The 24,169-nt window shown below is 44.4% G+C and overlaps 1 protein-coding gene and 1 long non-coding RNA gene across 6 annotated transcripts in view; one reads left to right on the forward strand and one right to left on the reverse strand.

The window, feature by feature from the left end:
• Positions 1-6,719: 6,719 nt before the first annotated feature.
• Positions 6,720-24,169, reverse strand: part of kdm6a (lysine (K)-specific demethylase 6A) — a 67,237-nt gene continuing 49,787 nt past the window's right edge. For 3 of the 5 annotated variants that reach the window (XM_036004082.1, XM_036004084.1, XM_036004085.1), the window contains 13 exons: positions 23,634-24,020; positions 21,890-22,755; positions 17,969-18,098; positions 17,675-17,780; positions 15,679-15,884; positions 14,721-14,773; positions 14,133-14,207; positions 13,849-13,997; positions 12,220-12,334; positions 10,784-10,971; positions 9,762-9,903; positions 9,500-9,626; positions 6,720-8,003 (listed from right to left, as the gene is read on the reverse strand). In XM_036004082.1, coding sequence (XP_035859975.1) covers positions 7,764-8,003; positions 9,500-9,626; positions 9,762-9,903; positions 10,784-10,971; positions 12,220-12,334; positions 13,849-13,997; positions 14,133-14,207; positions 14,721-14,773; positions 15,679-15,884; positions 17,675-17,780; positions 17,969-18,098; positions 21,890-22,755; positions 23,634-24,020 — 2,784 coding nt within the window. In that variant the 3' untranslated portion in view covers positions 6,720-7,763. The remainder of the gene's footprint in view (positions 8,004-9,499; positions 9,627-9,761; positions 9,904-10,783; positions 10,972-12,219; positions 12,335-13,848; positions 13,998-14,132; positions 14,208-14,720; positions 14,774-15,678; positions 15,885-17,674; positions 17,781-17,968; positions 18,099-21,889; positions 22,756-23,633; positions 24,021-24,169) is intronic. The other 2 variants (XM_036004083.1, XM_031295590.2) reach the window with 2 other exon arrangements.
• The window catches only part of LOC116050822, a 41,480-nt gene continuing 28,382 nt past the window's right edge, over positions 11,072-24,169 (forward strand). The window contains exon 1 of the long non-coding RNA XR_004105177.1: positions 11,072-11,352. This is a non-coding gene — a long non-coding RNA (uncharacterized LOC116050822). The remainder of the gene's footprint in view (positions 11,353-24,169) is intronic.

The raw sequence follows: 24,169 nt of genomic DNA on the forward strand, positions 1-24,169 counted from the left end.
TAAGCTGTCCTATCAAATAAAGGCCTAAAATGCCCCCCAAAAAGAAGTAGGCTCATTTTCTCATGGACTTCTATAAAAACCAGTGGAGACAGCGGAGTCGCCCCCTGCTGGATATTAGAGAGAATGCAGTTTTTCGGAGCTTCGGCATTGGCTTCACTTTTCAGACCCGGAAGTTGCCGCTTGGTCACAAACATAGACTGTATGAAAGAAAAACAGATATATATATATATATATACTCTTTAAAAAACACTTCCTAAAAGTATTTACAACTACAGAGGTCTGTGGCACAGAGGAATAAGACAGATGAGGGTTTGTTAGGAGGATTATTTCTTTGTTGGATTTGATCAAATACAGCTTAACGAATTCAAATATTAAAACAAAATGTAACAGCTTTGTGGAATAACTACAAATTTACAGTGTAATTAAGAGTTTTCTGCTTCATGTGAATACAAAGACACATTGTCATGTTTCCATCAACGTATTTTTATGCGCATTTTGAAGTATCGCATTAGAAAAACGGCAAAATTCGAAAAAAAAAACGTCCTCCAATTCGCAAAAAAAAACGTTTTTACGCTCGCTTGAGGTGGTTTTCGCCTTTTCCGAAAAAGAGTTAATGCGCCAAATGGGAGATGGAAACAGCTTTGCCGAATAAGTTGTAACTCACATGACTATAGTCCCGGTATCCATCGGACGGGGGAAGGATCCTGGGGAGGTACTGGTCCCATCCAGTGTGCTGTACACTTGTAGCACAAGGTGCGTAGTGGAGTTGCGGTGCGCTGTAGCCTGAGCCTCGGCCACGTCGGGTAAATTGACAAATTGGTTCAACAGCTTGAATCGTATGGCCGTACACACAGCGGTGAACGGTTGTCTTGCCGACACCAAATGTCTCTGCCACAACCCTGTATTCCGCACAGGTGGCCAACTGGTACAATGCTACCTCTCTCCGTTTAGCCGAAGAACTTCGCTTCTAGAGTCTTTGATTTAGGAAGCCGGTTTGCGATCTACAACCATGCGTAACGTCAACTTGTGACGAAACTACGCTTTGCGTAGTCTAGTTTATTCGCTCTAAACCAGTTGATGGAAACGCTTCGACTTTCGCATTTTCAACATTTTAAAAGTTCGTTTAAAATTCGCTTGACAATTAGATGGAAACATGACAAGTTGGATACTGAACAGACAGAAACCTGCTGACAGGTGTTTTGATGTGAACCAGCAATTTGGGACTGAGCACTTTCCTCCTGCTGGGTTGAGTGAGGGGCGAGATGCAGTAATAGCTTTAATGGAAAGCTCTCTTCACACATGCAGAGATAAATAAATCATAGTCATTTAAATACTTTTCTCTCAGCACAGCTTTTTTGTAGCACTTTTTAAAAAACAGTCACAAAGAGCTGTATGAGTAAGAAAGTAAAACGGCACCGACAAAGTAGCAAATGGCTTGAAGAATATTATGATGAAGTAATAGACTGATTAGTTAACAGAAAGGACTTCAGATATGTATTGAGTTTGAGCAGAGCTGTAAAAGAGGAAATTGATTTTCTGCGTCTGTTCTACAGTTGAAAGGCCTCAAAAGCGAATCCATGTCTGCAGACGAAATGCAGAAACAGTTTAGAAAAAAAGGGGAGGATAGTGTGTGTTAAGTTGTATGTTAAGAGGCAGCTTTATTTGAACAGCATTTTAGCAACAAGCAGGGGCGACTCCAGGAATGTTTTAAGCAGGGTGGCACGGGGGGGGGGGGGGGACCAATAATCAGTTAGGGGGGGCCAGGGGGGTTTGGGGGGGGATGTTTGTTTTCTTCCGGTTTTGTGGCAGCTGCCTGATAGAAACGTCATCAACACGTCCAATCGCCCTCTGTGAATTCTCCGGACAATGGGCACAAATCGGACGTTTAGGGGCGATGCCAGGATTTTTTTAAGGCATTTTTATCAGAATACAGCAACAGAACTGCTCAGAAATATAGGAAATATTGGATAGAATAGAACAACATAATGTAATTATGCTAAATAAAACATAACATTGCCACATGCCACAGACCTCTGTAGTTGTAAATATAACTAAGTATAATACTAAATTTAGTAAATAAAAGTCGCCACGTTGCGTGTTATCGCGAGAACGTGACGTACTATCGCGAGAACAACGTCACGCATGTAAAAAAAAAAAAAAAAAAGAAAAAGGTTGGGTTTAGGAAAAGAACATTGGGAAAGGCTTTAGTAACACAAAAAAGTGACAAAAACACGGAAAATAACGACAAAAACACGGAAGATAACGACAAAAACATGCTTAGGAAAACAATAAATGGTTGGGTTTAGGAAAGAAACATTGGGGAAGGCTTAAAAAAAAAAAAAAAAAAAAAAAGGCTGAAAATCACCACACGTGAGACGCAAACCCGGCTCTCCTGGGTGAAAGTCCAGTGTTTTACCCATCCACCACTCCAACCAACCTTATGTGGACCAACGTCCCTTTATACAACTCGCTATGTCGAAAATTCACTCGTAATGTAGATCAATGGCGGGCGAATTGCGTTGATAAACACACTAAAAAGCGATTATGCATCTTGATAACACGCCTAAATGGAATACGAATTGGCGTGTCATACATACGCCACTTCATGAGAACAGTCTGCACTGCCGCTGGGTCTAACGTTAGCGGACCCCCTGAAAAAGTCAAGAAATCACCAAAGTCATCAGGATACTATCCTCTGGGAAACAGAAATGTCTGTGCAAAGTTTCGTAGCAATCCATCCAACAGTTGTTGAAATTAATTCCTCCAGTTTTACATCAGAACATGGGGATGGTGTCAGACTGATTTGAGCATGGCAGAAGACTGTTACACACGGGCCACACAAAGTCATAATGTGCAAACAATCTGAGGAAGTCAGTAAAATCATTTGATTATCCATTGTTCAATGGGGCTCGTTGCATTTATTTTTATCCACTTATCTGTGGAGGAAGAAAACGCTTTCTGTTCCTCTTTTACAAACCGACATTTGGCAAAAGTTCCTCTTTTTCATCTCCCGTAAACCGTGGCATCATCGGGGCTTTTTTTTAGGGGGGCTGTAAAGAGAAAATGTGCAGCCTGCAGCATATCCATAACACTGTTTAATAACCACATCACATAACCTACAGTACTGATTACAGACAGAAACATCAGAACACTTTTGGATTCCTGGCAGCTACTTTGTTCTGAATCATTATTCCCCCCCCTCTATGCTAGCGGACTTCATTCAGATTAGAAAAGTTCCCCGCCAGAGACAGTCAACTGGATGCACCATATGGGCCTTTAATGAGGCAGTATGTCTTTGTTGACTGTGGCATGTTTGCAGTGGACTGTATATGGTGAAAATTTGCGGCACAATTTGCAGGATAACAGGCTACCGAGAAAGATGAGCCCAAAAAACGGCGAGCACCTAATGAGACTTCAGCTGTGCAGAAAAGACAAAGCTCCCATGAAAAAGCAGAAGGAATCAGATTGTTGCTCTTTGAATCTCACAGCGGCTGTCTGAATGCGAAACTATGTTCTTTTCCCAACAGTTTAACACTCACGGACGTCCAATTTAACACACTGAATCACTGTGTTACAGCTATTATTAACTCCTTCATACACTAACAGCGTGCTCAATCCCCCCAAGTGGCTGGAACATGTTTGGATAACGTATCTTTCATCTGCGGTCTGCCATCTGCATTGTTCTCACTTGCTCAGTAGCCCAGAACTGTTCTTCCATTTGCTCTTGGTTCAGATCCAAAAGAAGTACTTTGATTTTCTACGTTTTTGGGCCACATTCAAATACAAACTTGTATAGTTTGGTGTTAGTTTCAGTGTGTTTCTGCTTACCAATTGTACATTTAAAGCTATACTCTTGCCGATACGGTACCACGTTATCTCCATAACCAAGTGAAATAATTTAAGACTGAAGTACTCTATGTGAGAAACCGTTTGAATGGCGATCCTGGTGATCCGTTTGGCAAAGTTTGTTTTTTTTGGCAGCGCGTTGCAGACGAGAAGACCAACTGAGACGGACAAATGGCAGCCATGAACATGCCAATGCCTCTCTGTGTTCTTCACGCAGACGGAGAGTCGTACATGTGATAATGCAGATTCAACAATAAGAGTTGGCCCGATGGCACGGGGCAAGTAAGGGCGCTGACACACAGAGCCGATTATCGGCAGTCGGACAGTCTGGCGAGGTCAGTGACTCGAGTCTGTTCGGTGTGTTCGGTGTCGTCCGTCCGAGGAGCCGTCGGCCTTCATTTGGGCCGACCCAACATGCTCCGTCGGAGACAGGGCAGTCAGGACTCACCCGGAAATGGCGAGCGGATGAGCCTCTCAAAATCTGACGAAAATCTTTTAAACTGACCTTTGTTGATCTGAAATGAAGACAGATTCAGCAACTGCACGGCCTATTTCTCTCTTAAAATGTTTTCAGAAACACGTTTCGGTGAACTATTTTAGTACAATATGAGATCGTATTCTGAATGAGTCGCCATGACTCATTCAGAATACGAATGAGTCGTAAACATCGGCAAGTAAACATAACAACGCCCGTTGGGGCATCACTGTATCATTTTTTTTTTTAATGAGATGGTGATGGCGCAGTGGATATGACACATGCCTTTGGTGTGAGAGACCCTGGTTTGATTCCCACTGTGATACATCAACCAATGTGTCCGTGAGCAAGACACTTAACCCCTAGCTAGTTGCTCCAGAGGTGTGTGACCTCTGACATATATAGTAATTGTAAGTCGCTTTGGATAAAAGCGTCAGCTAAATGACATGTAAAGATTATTTTTGGGGGCTTTTCCCCTTTATTAGATAGTGACAGTGGATAGACAGGAAAGGTGGGGAGAGAGAGAGGGGATGACACGCAGCAAAAGGCCGCAGGTCGGACTCGAACCCGGGCTGCTGTAAAGGACTCAGCCTACATGGGGCGCGCATGCTCTACTGGGTGAGCTAAAGGCCGCCCCGCATCATCGTATAATCATTTGATTTAAATGTGCCGTTGGCCAATCAAGAATTGAGTTGGCGATAGATGCGTTTATATTTTTGAAGCTTTTTGACAGGTTTTTTTAAAAATGTTTTTTCAGGCTTTGACATTTTTTTTCTCCGAGGTTTGACTTTTTAAATTTTTGTATTATTTTTTGGGGTTTTTTTCCACCTTTATTTGACAAGACAGATAAGTGAGAAAGGGAAGAGAGAGAGAGAGAGAGAGAGAGAGAGAGAGAGAGAGAGGGGGGATGCATGTAGGAAATCGTCACAGGTCGGATTTGAACCCTGAACCTCTGCATCGAGGCATAAGCCTCTCAGTATATGTGCGCCTGCTCTACCCACTGAACCAACCTGGCCACGGTTTGACTTTTTAAAAAAAGTAATTCGGGCAAGTCGTTTTTTTATTTTCCCGACTCTGAGTGTTGAACTCTGTAATGGTACTCATCATCATTGTAAAGACAACCCCAACTGTAAAATGGCTAAAAAGTAAAGTCAAAGGTTTTTTTTTTGATCCAGTTGTGTTTCAAAAATCATCCGGGAAGCTCAAATGTCTGTGCCAAATGTGACTGACTCCTTCCTAAAAGGTTTCTAATCAGCCAACTTTAGTTTTGTAAAGCTTATTAATTATTGCTGCATCAGTTCGGCCCCAGGGTAAATCTCTTCTTTAAGGGGAGCTCACAGATTATCAGAAATATGTTCCTGACATTTCTGTCCCCTTTAAGGTATAATCTACACTTTTTGACGGCCAGAAATAAACCTATCCAAGGAGTAAAAGGTACATATATGTAGCTTCTTCTAAATGTTAAGGTGCAATATTGGGAGACAGTGTGTGTTAGGACAAATCCAAAAAGAAAAGTTAGGTCAAACATTCATTTTACTCTCAGATTTGAAGGTTTTACTGTTCCGTACTTATTTAAGGTAAAAGGAGGACGGCTTCACAACCCCTGGCTGTTCTGGGAGAGGATGTTGACGTGGTGGAGGACTACAAGTTGTTGATGAGGACTACAAGTACCCGGCATCCACGTCAACAACAGACCAAACTGGAAGACCAACACCGAGGCTGTAGTATATCTCTTCCAGTGTTGATATGTATTCACTGTTCCTGTGTAATAACTGGACAACCTGCTGCTGCACACAAGAGTTTTTTTTTAATTTGGGATGAATAAAGTATTCAGTATTCATCTATCTACAGTATCTTAGAAGATGAATGAAATACCTAACAGTTTAAGTCTCATCTTATACCAATATTCTATTTCCTGTTCACTTATCGTGTGCTGAGACTATTTTACCTGATCAACAAACTTGAGTCTATGCAAATCTACTCAGACAGAGCTGTAAAGTGAATGTTGTTTACTCGGTTGGTTCCTGTAAACTTGTAGAAAAGGTTGGACTTGGTGCAGTTATCCAGCGGCGTAAGCACCCATCACCTGGCTTTTATATAAATAAGAAGAAGCACAACAGAGCTGCAGATAGAAATAAACAGTTCTTGTTTATCGACTCATTAAAACATCCTTCAAACAATAAAACCCATTTCAAAAGGTCATGACGTTTGTAATTAGTTACTTTAGCCGCCCTTATGTGGGAGATAGATTTAGGATGTGGAGTGCAGGATTGTGGGGTTTTTTTTATGTTGAACGTCTGTTTGTCTTCTTTGTCTTCCAACATCTCGGGACCATGTTTGGATGTTTGTTTCTGTATATCTGATCAACCATGGAGGGAAAATCAACCAATCAAAAAGGTCTCTGTACAATGCTTACTGAGCAGTTTATTTATATAGAAAACGTATGAGGGGCCGTGCTTTAAAAATCACAAGGCTCCTTCAAATTTATTGGCAGGTACTCTGGAAAAAAAAAAAAAATTACAGCATTCCATCAACAAATATCTTCAAGCAATAAATATGCATTTTATAAATAGTGTAAATTTACATCAAAATAAAAAAAAAAAAAACCAAACAAATTAAACTTCACTCTTTTGTCTATGTGCAACCCTTTTCTTCTGTGACTTTCTTGGCTGTTTGTCGACAAATTATTTCCTCGCCAACAAAAAGTCATCAAATACTCCTCATAGTTCCAGCAAAATTAAATTAACTGATAAAAAAAAAGGGGGTGGGAGGGGGGAGAGATGTTGCAAAGAATGTGTCACTCAACTTTTCACATTACAAAACTGTACTTTTTTTTTTTATATATCTGGCTTTCCTGACCTAACATACAAAAAGATCGGCTATGCTAAAGACTTGTCTCGTGGGGGGAAGGGGGAGGGGGGGGCCCTCTCGTGTTCACAAACTCACAAACAGAATACAAAAAAAGAAAACTATCAAGTCAGTAGTCTTTGTGTGACCATGTTGCCAGTTTAAACATAATATGTACAAAACTTGAACTCATCATTTTTTTTATGTGGGATTTTTGTGTTATTTTCTAGTGAAGTCCAGCTGGGCCAGCAGTAGAACAGTCTGGTCATGATGACAGGCGGAGCTGCCCCCCCCCCTCTTACAGTCCACTGGGGCACACCACTCGGGGCAGGTTGCATAGACACACAGCTTTCACGCAGCTGCCTTATGGGATAGCTACAGAGTGCCGTTTTTGAGGGACTGCCGGCTTACTTCCTGAATATCAGAAAAGAACAAAAAAAGGTTTCCGGAGAGTCGCCCCCCCCCCCCCGATTTAAGTCCGTTGTGGTTTTTCTAACTGTCCTCGGTACAACAGAGTTACCGTCAAGAGGAGGAAGGCAGCGGACTGGCCTGCAGACAAGATACAGGGAAGAACACACTGAGCTCTCTGACATCATCACAGGTCTCCTCTGTGTTTAAACGGATCCGCTCGGGTCTGAACGGGACCGGTGCAGCCGTTACTTACGAGTGTGAACTGGTCATAAACGTGCATGAGGTCCTCGATCTTGTACTGCTCCAGCACCACAAAGTTGTCCAGGTTGGCGCTCCCGCGACGGGCGCAGTCCTGGCAGTGCACCACGTACGTCTTCCTGCTGTTGCTCTCCGTGGTTACAAACAGCAGGTCGAACACCTCCACCTGGACCAGAGGGCGGACGGGAAAAGGGTTCACGTGGCATTCACGCAACACAAACGAATGAATCAGCTTTATTTATAGAGCACCTCCCCGTGGTTATTTTGAACAGGGACAGATGCTACGACAGACAATTTGTGCAAAACATCTCCAATGTACGGCATCGCAGCATTTATAGCGACTGCTAATTTCCGATGCCAGTCCCTAGAAGGGCTTTTCAACGGTCATGAAAACAAACATTAAACATTGCCACATTAAAATACATACCGCACATAAAGATACAGGACATATCCATCTCTACCTTTCATCAGAGATGCTCAGTCTCTGAGCTAGAGTCCACATATTTTGCATTCAGTGCTCTTCTTTTGTTTGGGCCTTGCTGTCTGAAGTTTTTTTAAAGCCAAAGTTTCTGATAAACGGCACACGTGTCGACACGTTTGTTGTCTTCTCTCACGCGTGGCCGCGCACAGCAGATACGCGACGTGTTACGTGGGTAGGTTAAAGGTTACGCAGGGAGGGGAATAACATCATCAGACGTATACCCCACGTTTTAGGGTTCATGGAGAGTCATAAACCGATAGGGAGTCTGTGATATAAAAGGGGGCGAGGCCATTAATGGCGCTTACCTACTGCTAGTACCAGCTCTGCTCGGCTCTACTCGACCACGGTGCCCCGTCCTCCATTTTCCATTGTGGATTTAGTACCACTTCATATGTGAGGCGAGCGTGGCTGGTCGCCATAGCGACACCGCAGGAAACTGTTGTGGCCTAACGCGACACACACACAGAACGTCGAAGGTATCTTGTTTTTGATTCTCGGCATGTGGCAGCCAGAAGACAATTTTTTGTCGACCTCCTTAGAAATCCTTTCCATATTAATCTGAGTCTGTCAGCGGCAAAACGAGCACTTTTGTGAAGGTAAATACAAGCTGGACAATTGTCCTATTAACTTACATTGTAGCTTGTTTTGCCGCTGCCGACTGCAGTGATCTCGCTTAATACTGGACCAATGTCAAAGATTGTTGTTCCCATCAGTCACTTAGACACAAACACATAGGAACATAGGGTCCAGGTTGAAAAAAAACAGTGGTTACCCTTTAAGGGAAAGACTTTAAATCATTCTAAAAGAAACAGAGAGCCAAGGTTGCGTGAAACACGAGTTATATCATCTCTTGTCGTTTTGTTTGAAACCCTTGAGCAGCATTCTGAATGCGCTGTAGTTTCTCAATGGCTGCTTTTAGTAGGCCAGAATGAGGAGTGTAACAGGAGTCAACACGGCGAGAAACAAGAGCTTTTCAGCATCTTGCTGGCTCAGGAAAGGTCTCACCTTCGATATATCGCCCCAACTGATAAAGGGACGTTTTGGTCAACAAATTAAAACAGATCTTAAAACTGAGGACAGAATCTGAAAATTACACCAAGGTCTCTTGTTGTGGTCGTGTCTCGAGTGTCTACAAATGCAACAGAAAGGATGCAGGAGAGGTTTAGGATACGCGTGCTCACCTCACAGATGCTGCAGTAATGTGCCGGCTCGCTCTGGGTCCTCCCGTGCCACACCAGGTCTTTCCCAGCAGCCAGCAGCAGCTCCCGCTGCATCTGACACTGCTTCAGAGTCCGTAACAAACAGTACCTGACACACACAAACACACACAGGCTGGGTGAGTTCACAAAGTTATTAGCTGTTATGATTAGACAGATAGAGAGAGAGAGAGAGAGAGGGAGGCAGACAGACAGACAGAGACAGACAGACAGACAGAGTCCTCACTTGATCATCTCAAAGAGCCTGTGGTCCGACACTTTGATGTTCCTGGCCATGTTCCAGGAGAGGTGGATCATGGGAACGATGGATTTGACGCTCTGCAGTTTGTTCCACTCGTAGCGCTCCACCGCCAGCTTGTACTGATGTGCTGAGGACAGAAAACCCAGAGGTACTCTCCATTTACAGTGTACAGCGCTGTGTGTTTATCAGCAGCGGTGGAACAAGTATCCGGATCCTTTACTTCAGTAAAAGTACTAATACCACACTGTAAAAGTACTCGGTTACAAGTAAAGGTCCTGCATTGAAAAGATTACTTAAGTAAACTTATGGAAGTATCATCACAAAAATGTACTTAAAGTATTAAAAGTAAGAAGCTGCAAAGGATCCAAACAGTTGTGTGTTTAATGGTCTAATCATTTCAGCTGGACTTGTAGGCCCTTATATTGTTGGATAGTTTACTTTATAATAAAACATCAGATTTTATAAACTACATGTGTTTTGTGTGTAGAAATCTGAATGTGTAAAGTAACTAAAGCTGTCAGATGAATGTAATGGAGTAAAAAGTACAACATTTCTCTCTGAAATGTAGCGGAGTAGAAGTAGAAAATGGCATGAAAAAGAAAAAATTCAAGTGAAGTACAAGTACCTCGACATTTGGACTTAAGTAAAGTACTGGAGTAAATGTACTTAGTTACATTCCACCACTGGTGTTTGTCCAGCTGAGGTTTACAAAGCCTGCAGGCTCTTTGTCACATTCACACAGCCTCTTCTTCCTTATACAACCGTTATTTTGTATGTCTATATTTGCGTCTGCATTTAGTGTTTATTTCATATTAATGTTTAATATGTTTGTTCATGTATGCACCATTCACCAAGGTGAATTCCACATAAGTTGAACTTATTGTGGCAATAAACCCTTTTCTGATCCTGTACTGGCCTGCGCTGAAAAGCCATATCTGCTTCATCTCAGCATGAGCATCAGCATCCCTGAGCACAATCATAATGTCTAAATAATTGCCTTTTCTCACCTGTGAGGGGCCCGACATTCCACGCAATGTTGTTGCACCAGCCGATGGCCTGCACCCAGTGGATGGTGCCTGTGTTGAGCCACACCAGGTCCCCGGGACGCTGGATGAACCGGTAAACGGGCACGTTGGTCTCGTACAGGTCCTCCAGGTTGGGCCACCAGGAGCCCATCAGGAAATTGATGTTGTTCCTGTGAGAGGAGGCAAATAAATACAAATAAAAACAACTATCAACACCACACATAACAGGAAGGTATAGTTCTTCAGCAACAAGTTGCTGCTGGAGGAATTGTGGAGAAACCGACTCAAACGTTGTCCACACCTTTTGGTCCTGATATCTACTCAGCATTGGTCGATATTTTTAAGATAGAGATCCCTAAGGATCCATTGTTTGCTTTGTTGGGAGTCACCCCTGATGGTTTTGAACGAAGGGATGATATATACCTTCTGCAAATCCTTCTTGCTGCAGCCATTAAAGTGATGGTTCAGAGTAATTTCACCCTAGGCTGCTTTGCACTAGCCTCGTGAGACCGTCCTGATCTGGCGAGCTCCAGTTCTCCACTTGCAGATCAGTCTGGCATCTTGAGACAGAGAAAATTTGGAGCCGTTCGCCAAACGACTGACCAATCAGCGTTTGAAAGAAGAGAAAAAAAAAAAACGGCACTGGAGGCTTTACTCGGAGGAAAAGATGTTTTTGCTCTTCCCCAGACTGGTTTTGGCAAGAGTTTGATATATCGTTGATCTGATTGGTTGATTTGGCCCGTCTATCACCAACATAGGTGGTGATAGACAGATGGTTTATCCAATCAGCTAACCAGCATTTTCGCCCCTTCCCAAAAGTTCTCCAACGGAAAGTTCCCAGATGGATATGCCGAACAAATCCATCTGGCGGAGTCAGGTTATCCACCCCCCCCTTTTTCTTTTTGTTGGTCCGGTCAGATACTTAATTATCTTATCATGTATGTCTGTGCTGACTGTCTACGATAAATAAAAAATAAGTAAAAAAAAAAAAAAAGATATATATCAGTGGTAACAACAATGTTAATAGGGCTGCAGCTGACGAATATTTTCTCGATTAATCGATTAGTTGTTTGGTCTATAAAGTGTCAGAAAATGGTTTTAAAAAAAAAAAAAAAAATGTGGATGAGTGTTTCCCAAAACCCGAGGTGATAAGATATTCAGTTTCCTGTCACAGAGCAGAGAAGAAACTAAAATATATTTACATTTAACAAGCCGACAGAGAATTTGTACTTTTTTTTTCCCGTAAAGAATGACTCAAACCGATTTATCGGTTATCAAAATAGTTGGTATTTAGTTAATCAAATAATCTTTGCAGCTCTAGTATGGATTTTTTTCTGACCGATGGCCTACCCCTGCTAACCGATCATTAACCGTTAACCGGAATTATTATTAGCATTTTCACATCCCTAGTGACGTACGTTTCACAGAAGTCGTTGATGACGCCCCAGTATGTTTCCGGCACGGCGAACCACTCGCAGTCCCCGGGACCGATGTTGATGTTGACTGAACAGAAATTGTTGTTCTCTTGGTGACCTACAAAAAGGAAAAAAGGATGCGATTACTAACAGAGTGAGAGAAATAGCAGTCATCAGCAGTAGTCTCGCATTGCCAGACCTTCCTCCACAGCGCTGCGGAGGAGGGTCTGGCTAGTCCATACAACATTCCTGGATGGGAGAAAAACATGCTCTGGTTAAATTGGCATTTCTTTAAACCAGCTGGCGCGGTATTACACTCACACACTTACAACTCACCGTTGTGAAAAAAACAGAGCTGAGCCAGAAGGCAAAGCTCTTGATCTACCGGTCAGTTTTGGTTCCTACCCTCACCTATGGTCATGAAGGCTGGGTCATTCCCGAAAGAACAAGATCCAGGGTACAAGAGGCCAAAATGGGTTTCCTCAGGAGGGTGGCTGGCGTCTCCCTTAGAGATAGGGTGAGAAGCTCAGTCATCCGTGAGGAGCTCGGAGTAGAGCTGCTGCTCCTTTGCGTCAAAAGGAGCCAGTTGAGGTGGTTTGGGCATCTGGTAAGGATGCCCCCTGGACACCTCCCTAGAGAGGAGGCCTTGGGGAAGACCCAACTAGGTGGAGGGACGTCCAGCTGGGAGGAGGCCTCGGGGAAGACCCAGGACTAGGTGGAGGGATTATATCTCCACCCTGGCTAGGATTGGGCATCGAGAACCGATTCCTACTTGGAATCGTTCCAAAAATTTCGATTCCATTGAAATTGTTTCTTTATTGGAATCGTTTGGAGGATTTGGTTTCAAATCCCATCATCGGTTCCAAATTTAACATGTGCAAGTTTTGGTTTCCGTAGCAGCCCGGCGCTTGTTGTGTTGCAGCCTTGGAGCACAGTAAGCGGCGCTCTAGTCTGGCTTTGTTTTGCGCCCCTGAAAAAAACAGCAAACCACCACTGAATCAAAATAAAACTCTCCTCTTATTTGTGAAAATAAGCATGTGACCCGTTTCAACTCCACCCCTCAAAGAACCGGAATCGATAAGAACCGGAATCGAAAAGGAAGAATCGGAATTGGAATCAGAATTGTTAAAATCCAAACGATGCCCGATAACCCTGGCCTGGGAACGCCTTGGGATCCCCCAGTCGGAGCTGGTTAATGTGGCTCGGGAAAGAGAAGTTTAAAAAGGTCGCCTTCTGGAGCTGCTGCCCCCCCGCGACCCGACCCCAGATAAGCGGACAACGATGGGTGGATGCAACAACAAAAAAACTCAGATTGGACAGATAGTCTAGCTAGCTGTCTGGATTTACCCTGCAGAGATCTGAGGAGCAGTTAACCATAGTCCTCACAAATCCACCGGAGGTTAGAACGCCAACACAAAGAAAGAGGAAGGGGACGGACATCCGGCTGAAAATGAGGGACATCCGGCGGAATTTCCGGCGGCAACGGAGCAACCCCTGAAGTGAAACGTCGTTGATATATACTACAAAAGTAGCAACTAAGTGATTGTGGTCTGTCGCTGCGTCGATGCAGAATCGTCCAGGGACGCATCTCGGTGCATCGATGCAATGATTCGTTTTAAAAACCCCCCTAACCTGGTGTCCGGCTGCCTGGCACCTTCATGTAGAGCTGGACCGTGTTCATGCCCAGGATGGTGTGTCCTACGTGGCTGAGCAGGTTACCGGCCGACACCACGCGGGCAAACGCCGGCAGTTTGGCCAACTCCTGAAGCTGCTGTTTCCACCTGGAAAAAGGGGCAACGTTTACAGGTCAGTATGCGACAGATATCTCCCTTCCCTAAAACTAAAAAACAGCACCACGTAAAAGGAGAAGATGTGTGAAGGGAAATGTGGTCTAATACATTCCACAGTTTACTCACTTCTTTTCATCAGAGAGGTCGATGTTTGTGCCAAACTTGAGGTGTTTGAAAGACCCTTTCCTTCGCCGCATCGCACTAATAGAACATGAGTTTAATAAAGTTAGTAACAGAAAAAAAAACAGAATTTAAAGAGGGAGACAGTGTCACTACCAGATGTGAGTTGAGTGCAGATGTGAGTTGCGCATGCAAACAGTTCTAGATTAGGGGCTGAAGTAGCCTTAACGAGAGACTTCTGTAACGTCAATACAATAAAAATGGACCTACGTAACAGAGTTGGTTCACTGCTGGCTACAAGTTAGCAATCAAACACAACAAAGGCTGTCACTTGAATGGCGTTTTGAACCAACTTTAACAATCAAACAATCAGAGAGCTACAACGTTTTTGAAATATTGTCCATCTTCTGTTATTGTTTGTAATGAGAAAAGTTTATTATTTTATGGATTTCACAAATTTCAGCATGACACAACTTGCTTGCAGTCGGATCCGGATCCCTTGGCGTTACGCCGTTTCAATCTGAGCATGCGCAACTCACATCTGCACTCGACTCACATCGGGTAGTGACTGACAGAAAGGAAAAGAAAACTCACCTGTCTGAGGAACCTGCTTCTGCTTCCACCTCCTTCTTCTTCTCATTCTCCTCCTATTACAAATAAAAAAGCATTGAACGCATTAAGTGATCTAAACGTCCAGTCAGTACAGTTTTATTTTAATATTCACAACCATGATGGCTGGTCATATATTGATCAATGTTAACTGGTATATAAATGGATTGATGGATGAGAGTTTAAGGAAATTCATGCTGTCTCCTTTTTTCAGTGAAGATATATTATAGCTAAAAACCTGAAATGATGAATTGATTTTTATTTATGCTATACTTGTGGAAATGTAGTTTCAGTTTTCTTGAAGTTTTTATTAAGGTTCAGTTTACTTAAAATATTTTTCACTGCTTATTTTGTTTTAGTTTACTATAATAACCCTGGAGTTCAATCTTACAGCACCCAGTGTGTGTGTGTTTCTGTAGAGTGTGTGTGTGTGTGTGTGTGTGTGTCTGTGTGCGTGTGACGGTGAGTGTGTGTGTTTCTGTAGAGTGTGTGTATGTGTGTGTGTGTACGTGCGCATCTGTATGAATGTGTGCTCGTGTGAGTGTGTGTGTAGTGTGTGTGTGTGTCTGTGTGACGGTGTGTATGTGTGTGCGCGCGTGTGTGTGTGTGTGTGTGTGAGACAATGTGTGTGTGTATGAGAGCGTGTGTGTGTGTGTGTGACAGCGCGCACGTGTTTGTGTGTATGAGAGCATGCATGTGTGTGACAGCGTGCGTGTGTGTATGAGAGCATGCGTGTGTGTGTTTGTGTGTATGTAGGTGTGTGTGTGCCTGTGTGACAGTGTGTGTGTGTGTGTGTGTGTGTGTGTGTGTGTGTGTGTGTGTATGTATGAGAGCATGCATGTGTGTGACAGCGTGCGTGCGTGCGACAGCGTGCATGCATGTGTGCGTGTGACAGCGTGTGTGTGTGTTTGTGCGTGTGTGCCTGCGTTTCTCTCCCACTGACCCGCAGAGACTCCTGGAAGGACGAGGCCTGGTACTGGGCGTATTTGATGACGGTGGTGTGGGAGCGACTGCTCTCGCAGCGCCACATCTTCCTGCTGCCGCTGGGGTCCCAGTTCTCATCGGTGGGCTGAGCCAGCTGGGTCCGCACCTCCACCAGATGGTCCGGGTTGGCCTCCACCAACGTCTTCGTGGAGAACAGGCCCAGATCTGAGCGCCGACGAGCGGAAGACAGAGACGAGACCAAGGAGGAGGAGAGCGGTTAGAGGCAAGTTGAGTGTTACTTTCACACACAGAAAATACCTTCAGGAGGAAAAAAGAGATTTCATTTTTAATCATTTCCTTTCAATCCTTTCAAACAATCACAACAACGATGGAATCGAGACAAAACGATTAATTTTGCAGGTAAACTCTGATTTTGTCTTGTGTTTTGAAGGGGAATTCAAACGTTCAAACAGGAAAAGTATTAGGGGAAATGTCACTGTTGATTTGTTTAACTGTTTGTTTTTTAACTTCAATAAATGCAACATCTTTCCAAAAAGTAAGTAAGAGTAATTGGGTTAAATAATCGTGATTTCAACAATGACCAAAATAAATCGCGATGAGGATTATTTTCCCATAATCGAGCAGCCCTATCATGTATACAATATGTTCGCTTAGGCCTTTATTTGATAGGACAGCTGAAATAAATCCATCCATCCGTCCGTCCGTCCGTCCGTCGCAAAAAAACAAACGCCCTCTCTTTCAACTCTGCTTCTTGAGCCGTGTGTCGTCAATGCCACACATCAGTTTGAATTATGTTTTTATATATTTTTTTTTTTGTTTGCTTTCACGATCGCTTCCCACTGACACTGACAGGTTGTAACTGAAACAACAGGCTAAAGCAACGACAGTTTATGGAAAGCACAAGTGTAATTATGGTCAGATCTTGGTCCTGACTGATGGGGAAGTGATATTGATAAGTGTTGTGATTTACGCATCTACAGCATCGGCTATTGTTGCCAGCTTTCCTTCCTGCGTTTTGCCTGTAAAACTGTGTCTCTTCTCTTCTAATTATGTAGAATTATAGTTTGCTCTTCTTATGTAAAATATGCGGCTCTGGTAGAGGTTTGCGATTGGTCGTGCTGCGCAAACCCTGCCTCTTTTATGTGAACACGCGCGTCGCTGGATTGGGAAACCCTGGGTTGATTGAACTAGTTGTTAACCACTGTTGGGACACAGCTTATGCGGGACCACGGTTGTTAGGTTAGGTGAAGCTGGGTAACTGAAAGAAATCCAGGACATGTTGATCTTGAGTCGTAGTACAGGCCTCTGGTGAGCCACCCAGGCGCCCATGTTTTGTACAATTCTGACTGAGGGAGACTAAGATTAGAAACTACGACTAAGAGGGTTGTTTGTAGGCTGTGTGGTTCTGTGTTCATTTTTGTCTTATTGTATCTTTGGCTACATAACTTCTTAATCTGCCAGATGACAGAGTTACATAATAGGGCAGCGAGTCATGGTAACAGCAGAGCAGATGTTTGTAAATTGTTGGCAAAGCCAAACTAGTTTTCTCTTCAGCAGACACGTGCAGTAACCCTTTCCACGTGCAGGTGGTGCTGTTGTCATACGTGTCACACACACACACACACACACACACACACACACACACACGATGACAGAGACACACCCACAGAGCCACGTGAGACCGGAGAAGACAGAAAACATCCAGCGGCACATAACCACAGCTGCTGTCACCATCACATGTAACACTGAGTAACAATTGAATCAAACAGATTTAACAGATCCAATACGCATCTTGCACACTACTTTCTAATTTCTCTAGTGGATTAATCATTTTTTTAAATTCTTTTTCATGCTGAATGACACATCGACGAAATTGAAGATTTTTTTTTTTTTTTTTTTTTAACAGATATATCGACTCTTCAGTCGAGGACAGCCCTACTGTGATGCACTTCAGCTGAAGTGCATGTTGTTTTGCGTCAGTCAAAGCCTCGTACCTAGTTTGAGCGCGCCAGCCAGCCCTCGGATGACGGTGACCGGGTTGGAAGGGTTGGTGCAGAACTGGTGGAGGGGAGGGAAGAAGGCGTCCCTCTTGTTCTCTAGCTGCATGTCAGAGAGGAGACACGGGAGCAGTCAGGGAACGTGGACCGACCACACTTATCGGGAGAATCAACACATTAAGTACTGAAGTGTTTGTGTGTTGCTGTCGTAGCCAAGACACTGTTACTCTTAACATTGCACACAACAACATCATGAATACTTGTCCTTCTATGGCGTGTGGCTGCACTCACATAAATACTGGGTGTTGGGGGATTGAGTTTGTCCTTTGGCAGCGGAGGAGAGGGCGGGCGCGGGGGCCGTGGCGGGGGACACTTGTCCAGGAGGATGCTGCTCGTCGACAGGCCGTTCTTCCCCAGGTTCCTGCAGCCAGAGTGAAAGGGAAGAGATATCAGACAGTTAGACAGCTTAATGTCTGCAGCCAAAGAATCCGCAGTAGCTGTCAAAAGTATACTAGTATCGGAGGCTTTTCCGATGATGCTGGTATTGGAAAGTACTGGAGTCTATGCACCGATCCGATACCAAGTAATTAGGCCCCAAAGAAACTCTACTTGAAATATTTTTTTAATTTATTTTTCCGTTATGACTGACTCTGTAGCGTTCATTGTTTGCGTTTGTTGATGTTTCACAAAAAGTTTAACCTGAGCAACAACAAAGATAGAAATCATATCACATCCATACAGGGATAGTAGTATACAGCTGTTAATTTTTTTATATTTTTTATATATATAAAAACTAGGGCCGGGGCTTTAACGCGTTAATTAAGATTAATTAATTACGGGACTTTAACGCGTTAATTAAGATTAATTACGCAAAAAATAAATAACATAATTTTAACCACACTTATTTTTGCACCGCGGAACGTTTTTCAATGAATGAGTTTCGACGGACCGATTTTACTGGAGCACCAACTAGCGTTCTTGACTTCCGACAACAACAAACCACAGTGAACGTGAACGAAGAAGCTGACGAGACCGCTTTGCTTGGCCCCGTGGATGGGAAATTTTGTTTTAAAAAACGAAAGGATGGAAGCGTCGACAAGAGCATGGTTGTGTGCAAGCTATGCAACAAGGAATTTGCGTATCACCGCAGCACATCGAGCCTCAAATATCACCTCAACGCAAAACACATAGGAGTTAGCGTGGACGTTAGCCCGACTCCGAGTAAAGTTACAAGGACCCACACTCCACCAGATGACTGGTTTCAGGACCAGGGTAACTAATATTTATATGCAATTAAAATGCGATTAATTAATTACAAAGCCTCTAATTAATTAGATTAATTTTTTAAGGAGTAGTCGTGTTAAATAATCGCGATTTAAATTGTCGACCAAAATAATCGGGATGATTTTTTTTTTCCATAATCCAGCCACCCTACATTGAGATTGAGTGTGCCCACCGAAACGGCTCCTTCAAGAAGGATTCACCTTCAGTCAGTTTATCAGCTCAGGTCACTGACAATAAACAACTAGACATGTGCGACACAATGTGGTATGCAGAACAGGCCACTAAACAACGCAGAGCATCTGCAAGCAAAAAACTACAGTGCACAGTTGGGCCCATGAAACCTCACAACACTGATGGCCAGATGTACTAACGCTTTTGCAACGTGCGCGTAAAAGCACAGCGAGATATGTACAAACAGGCCGCACTGAGGTAAAAGCGCAGACTGCCTGTCGCGGGAACTGAAAATGGCAAATTGCGCTTTTCCGTGTGATGCATATGCATTCATGGGAGGGTGAAGGGGAAAGTGGGAGTTTCCCATAAAGAGATGGGAGGGGAAGCGTAAAGTGCGCCTAATTATGTATTCCGTGGTATGTACAAAAAACGGCCCGTGAAAGCGCGCCTCTATTTTGGGGTGAAAATTCTCCACCTCTTAAAAGCAGGTGTAAACCAGGACGCGGGTCTCCTCTCATATGCCTCCTGGTGAAATGGCAGCAGTAATCCGAGCAAGACGAAGACATAGGTCAAGGAGACGAGCTGAAAGGATTTTTGCCACAAGGATCACACTTTTTCAGTTGAGTGAACACAAAATCATTAAGTGTTACAGATTAAGCAGCCATGCAATATTACAGTTACTGGAAGAAATCAAAGATGACATTGAATCTGCGACTCAGCGTTCAAATTCCATTCCAGCAGTTGTTAAACTCCTCGCTACATTACAAATGTTGGCATCAGGATCATTTCAAACAGTCATAGCATCAGCAGTGGGAATATCGCAGTCTGCACTCAGCCGTATCATAGCACCAGTACTTAACGCTTTGCTACAGCGCAATTTACGGTATAGTGGTCGGAGAAAGGCGCCGATTACCCGATGAACTGCAGGTTTGGTAAATACGACGTAAGCTGAAGTATCACCACGTGCGCTTTCTGCGGGTTGGCCATGGCGCTGATAACGCTACGTTCGCAAACGTACGTACATCCGGCCCTGAATCCTGTGACGTCATTTCACTTCAACAGTGAGCATCAACACACCTAACAAAACACTTGCAATCAACTTTATAACTGCACGCCATTTGGACATTTGGTTCACAGAACTTGGAGAACCACTTTGAGACTGAGGTTAGCCTTTCCAGTTCCTCCAGCAGTTTGTCGACACTGTTGTGACAGTTTGTCGACAGTTACAACTAGGAGGCTGATGTGAACGGTTTTTTTCCTGACTTGGCTGCTCGTAATGATGGTCTGAATGATATGATGAGAGGGTCCTGCATGAGGACTGGCCTAAAACTACAGAGAAAGAGGCAAAAGTGACAAGAGCAAGTTTAGAGAATCTTACATATTTTAAATTAAATTACATGTCATTTAGCTGACGCTTTTATCCAAAGCGAGTTACAATTGATATATATGTTAGGGCTGCACAATATATCGTTTTTTTATCGTCACTGCAATATCAACAATCCACATCGCGAAAGGCTGCGACACAACGCGATAGACACAAAACTGATTTTTTGTTTTAGTTGAAAGAAAATATCAGTAGAAAACTGCACATTCAAATGTAATCTCATTCTTTTTTAGTGCTGCCTTTTATATTCAATTCAATGTTCAATTTGTTCAATAAAAGAATGTTAGAAATGATTTCCTTTCATTCGTTTTAAATTCAACAAGCAATGTGTTGTATTTTAGCAGAATACTGAAAGCAGCAGAACGGAGTATACTTTGATATCTGTTTATTTATATATAATATCGCAAGTAATATCGTTATCGCAATATTCAATAACGTTATCACGTATTTTCCTCACATCGCGCATCCCTAATATATGTCAGAGGCCGCACGCCTCTGGAGTAACTATGAGTTAGGTGTCTTGCTCAGGGACACATTGGTTGATGTATCGCAGTGGGAATCGAACCCAGGTCTCCCACACCAAAGACATGGGTCATATCCACTGCACCATCACCATCATGCCATCATCTCCCTATTGGATTCAAAATCCAGCAGCCGCACCCATACACATCTTCTGTACCAAACAAAGATTTTTTCTTTGTCTGTAGGATACGATGTGTAGGCCAGGACGTCTCTGCAACACCACAATACTTCATTCAGAATGGTTTGACACATATTTTATATTATATTATTAACCAATACTGCGCCCCCCTGCAATTTGCATATTGCACTAGTCCATATTGTGATTAATTGTGCAGCCCTAACTCGCACACGCACAAAAGAGTTGTTTAATACGATATGTGGTCGTAGTTTGTTGAGGGATAGTCTCGCATCGCCAGACCTTCCTCCACAGCGCTGCGGAGGAGGGTCTGGCTAGTCCTCACAGCAACCGGGATGGGAGAAAAACGTGCTCTGGTTTATTGGCATTTCTTTAAAACAATCACAATCATCTTGGGCGGTGCTAAGCTCCGGACGGAGCAACGGCGCCGCTGCAAAATAGTCTCATGAAGGAACTTGTTTTGGTGGAACATGTGTACGTTAAAAAGTAGTTTTAGTCGTGCGAGAGTAAACTCAGATTGGACAGATAGTCTAGCTAGCTGTCTGGATTTACCCTGCAGAGATCTGAGGAGCAGTTAACCATAGTCCTCAGAAATCCACCGGAGGTTAGAACGCCAACACAAAGATAGAGGAAGGTCACAGAAATCCGGCGGAATTTCCGTCGGCACCTGAACAATCACGGAAATGAATAGACTAGCTGAGGGGTGACTTCCTACCTGCATGCTTTGAGCACCTCACTGGAGCTGGGGTAGATGGAGACCGAGGACCAGGGTGCCAGACCAGCGGGGACGCCGTGTCTCTGAGCTCCTCCAGAAGGCTCCACCTTCAGTGGGCTCTGGGAGTCCTCGGGCCCCTTCCCGTTGACTGTGGGTCCCTGGCTGTTGGTGGTGGACGGGCTGTTAAGGCAGGAGAGGCTGTTGGCGGTGTGAGGGTGTGCTGAGCGCGGCGAGGGAGTAGCAGCGGCTAAAAGCGGCGAGGAGACCACCGGCTGCTCCGACGTTGGCTTGGCGGCACCGTGGAGACCCGGGTGGACGTTGTTGATTTTCTCCGAGGAAGGCCCTCCGTGGTTACTGGAGTTATTGTTATCGTCGTTACTGGTGGTACTGGCTTTTCCCTTTAGCAAGGCTGAGAGCTGAGGATTGTCCGAACTGAGCACGCCAGGGGCGGAAGAGCCGTCCGTCACCCGCGGCTGGACGTGATTAGTCAGTCCCTGCGCGGGGGCGGTGCTGGGACTTAGGGGCGTCCCTGCGGAATGCCTGACAGCGGCCTCCGGACCTGATGGAAAAGTGGCGGCGGCGCCGTTGCTGCCGGTGTTGCCCCCTGAAGGCGTGGCGTCTTTGGTGTGGACCCCTGAGGTAGTAGCGGCGTGGGGGGGCGAGGACAAGTGGTTGGGCGTGGTCTGGGGGGAGGTGGGGGACAGAGAGGAGGCTGAGGAGGAGACAGTGCAGGGCCCAGAGGAATGTCCGACCTGATTCAGAAGGCCAGAGGAAGAGAACGAGGTCTGAGGGGAGGAGGACGAGGAAGAGCAAGGGGGTTCTCCATTGGGACCTGCCAAATGTGAACCTGGACCTTTTTGAAGCCCCTGGACAGAGAGGAAGAGCAAAAATACACTATGAAAAAATACCGACAATAATAAAAGCAACTATATTACATTTCAACATCAAAAACAAATCACAAAGCAGCAACTTTAATAAGACATTTAGAAAAAAAGACACACGCACAAACAATGCTCACAAGAAATACATTAACCAAACAAGAAATACAGAAAACAAGAAAATACAAAGCACTAGGGGTGTCACCATTTCAGTTTTAAAACGAAAATCGATCGAAATAAGTTTGATTTCTACTATTGAAATCAAGAGCATGATCGGCGATTCCCCCAGTACTTTTTTCCCCTCTTCACCCGCCTACTTGCGCACGTCCAAAGAAAAAAACGACAGACACAGCTTAGCTTACCGGCTGGTAGCATGCAGCTAAAGACACAGGGTAACGTTTTAGATTAGCAGTAACCTGCAGCCTGACTATTTCAGACAACGTGGGAGATGACGGAAAAAAAAAAAATAGAACTAGAAAATCCTCCTGCTTCACTGAAGTCACCGTGTGGCAACATTTTGCCTTCCCCCGTGAGGGAGCTTTGGCAACAAACAACGAAGGTAAAGTATGTGGGCTCCGACGGGACTCCATGGTGCATTCATGTGCACCTTGTTAAACTAATAGTACATTCCGTTGTACCTCGTAAACTTGGAGAAACTCAAATTGTTGCAGAGTACTCTTCTGCTATCTAGTGGCTCTTACTGTGGCATTGCCGTTGTAAAAACAAAAATGGAATCGAATCGTGACCGTAAAATCCAAAGTCAAATCGAATCGTGGACTTGGAGAATCGTGACACACCTACAAAACCTCAATATATGAGACAGACAGAGAAAACCCTGGAAGACATTCAAGGAACCAGTGGGATACCTGAGTGGTAGTGTTGCGTTGCTGGCTCCTCCATGTCTCGTCTGCATGACTGGGACTACTAGTAGTGCTGCTGGTGCTTGGGTGATTGGCGGCTGTGCAGTTGTGAGGTAGAGAGTTCTGCTGCGTGTAAGGCACGTTTCCGTTGCTCGCGCCGCCACCTCCCAGTCCCAGCGTGTGATTTTTGTCCAGGTGTCCCAGCAGCCCGGCTGAAGGACTTGAAGAACAGGATCCGTTGGCTGTGGGCCGGGGGACACACGGGGCCCGGATGGCTGTGTGATTGAGGGGGGAGGCGCGGGAGAGGCCTGCATGGTGGTGAGAGGACTCAGCCAAAGGACCGTTGGGAAGGCTGGGCCGCGGCTGGCCACTCGCTGCTGCCTGCTGCCTCATCTGACACACAAACCAAACAGTAATGCTGACGCTGTGCAGTAGCAGGAGCTTTACAGACCAGATACAACATTCTGTGTAGTCATATATAGACTCAACAGTGACTGCCCACTTTTTGAACGGCTCTGGTTCCGGAAGTGATTTATCCTGTT

Source organism: Sander lucioperca, chromosome 8 (assembly GCF_008315115.2).
Source record: "Sander lucioperca isolate FBNREF2018 chromosome 8, SLUC_FBN_1.2, whole genome shotgun sequence".
NCBI lineage: Eukaryota > Metazoa > Chordata > Actinopteri > Perciformes > Percidae > Sander > Sander lucioperca.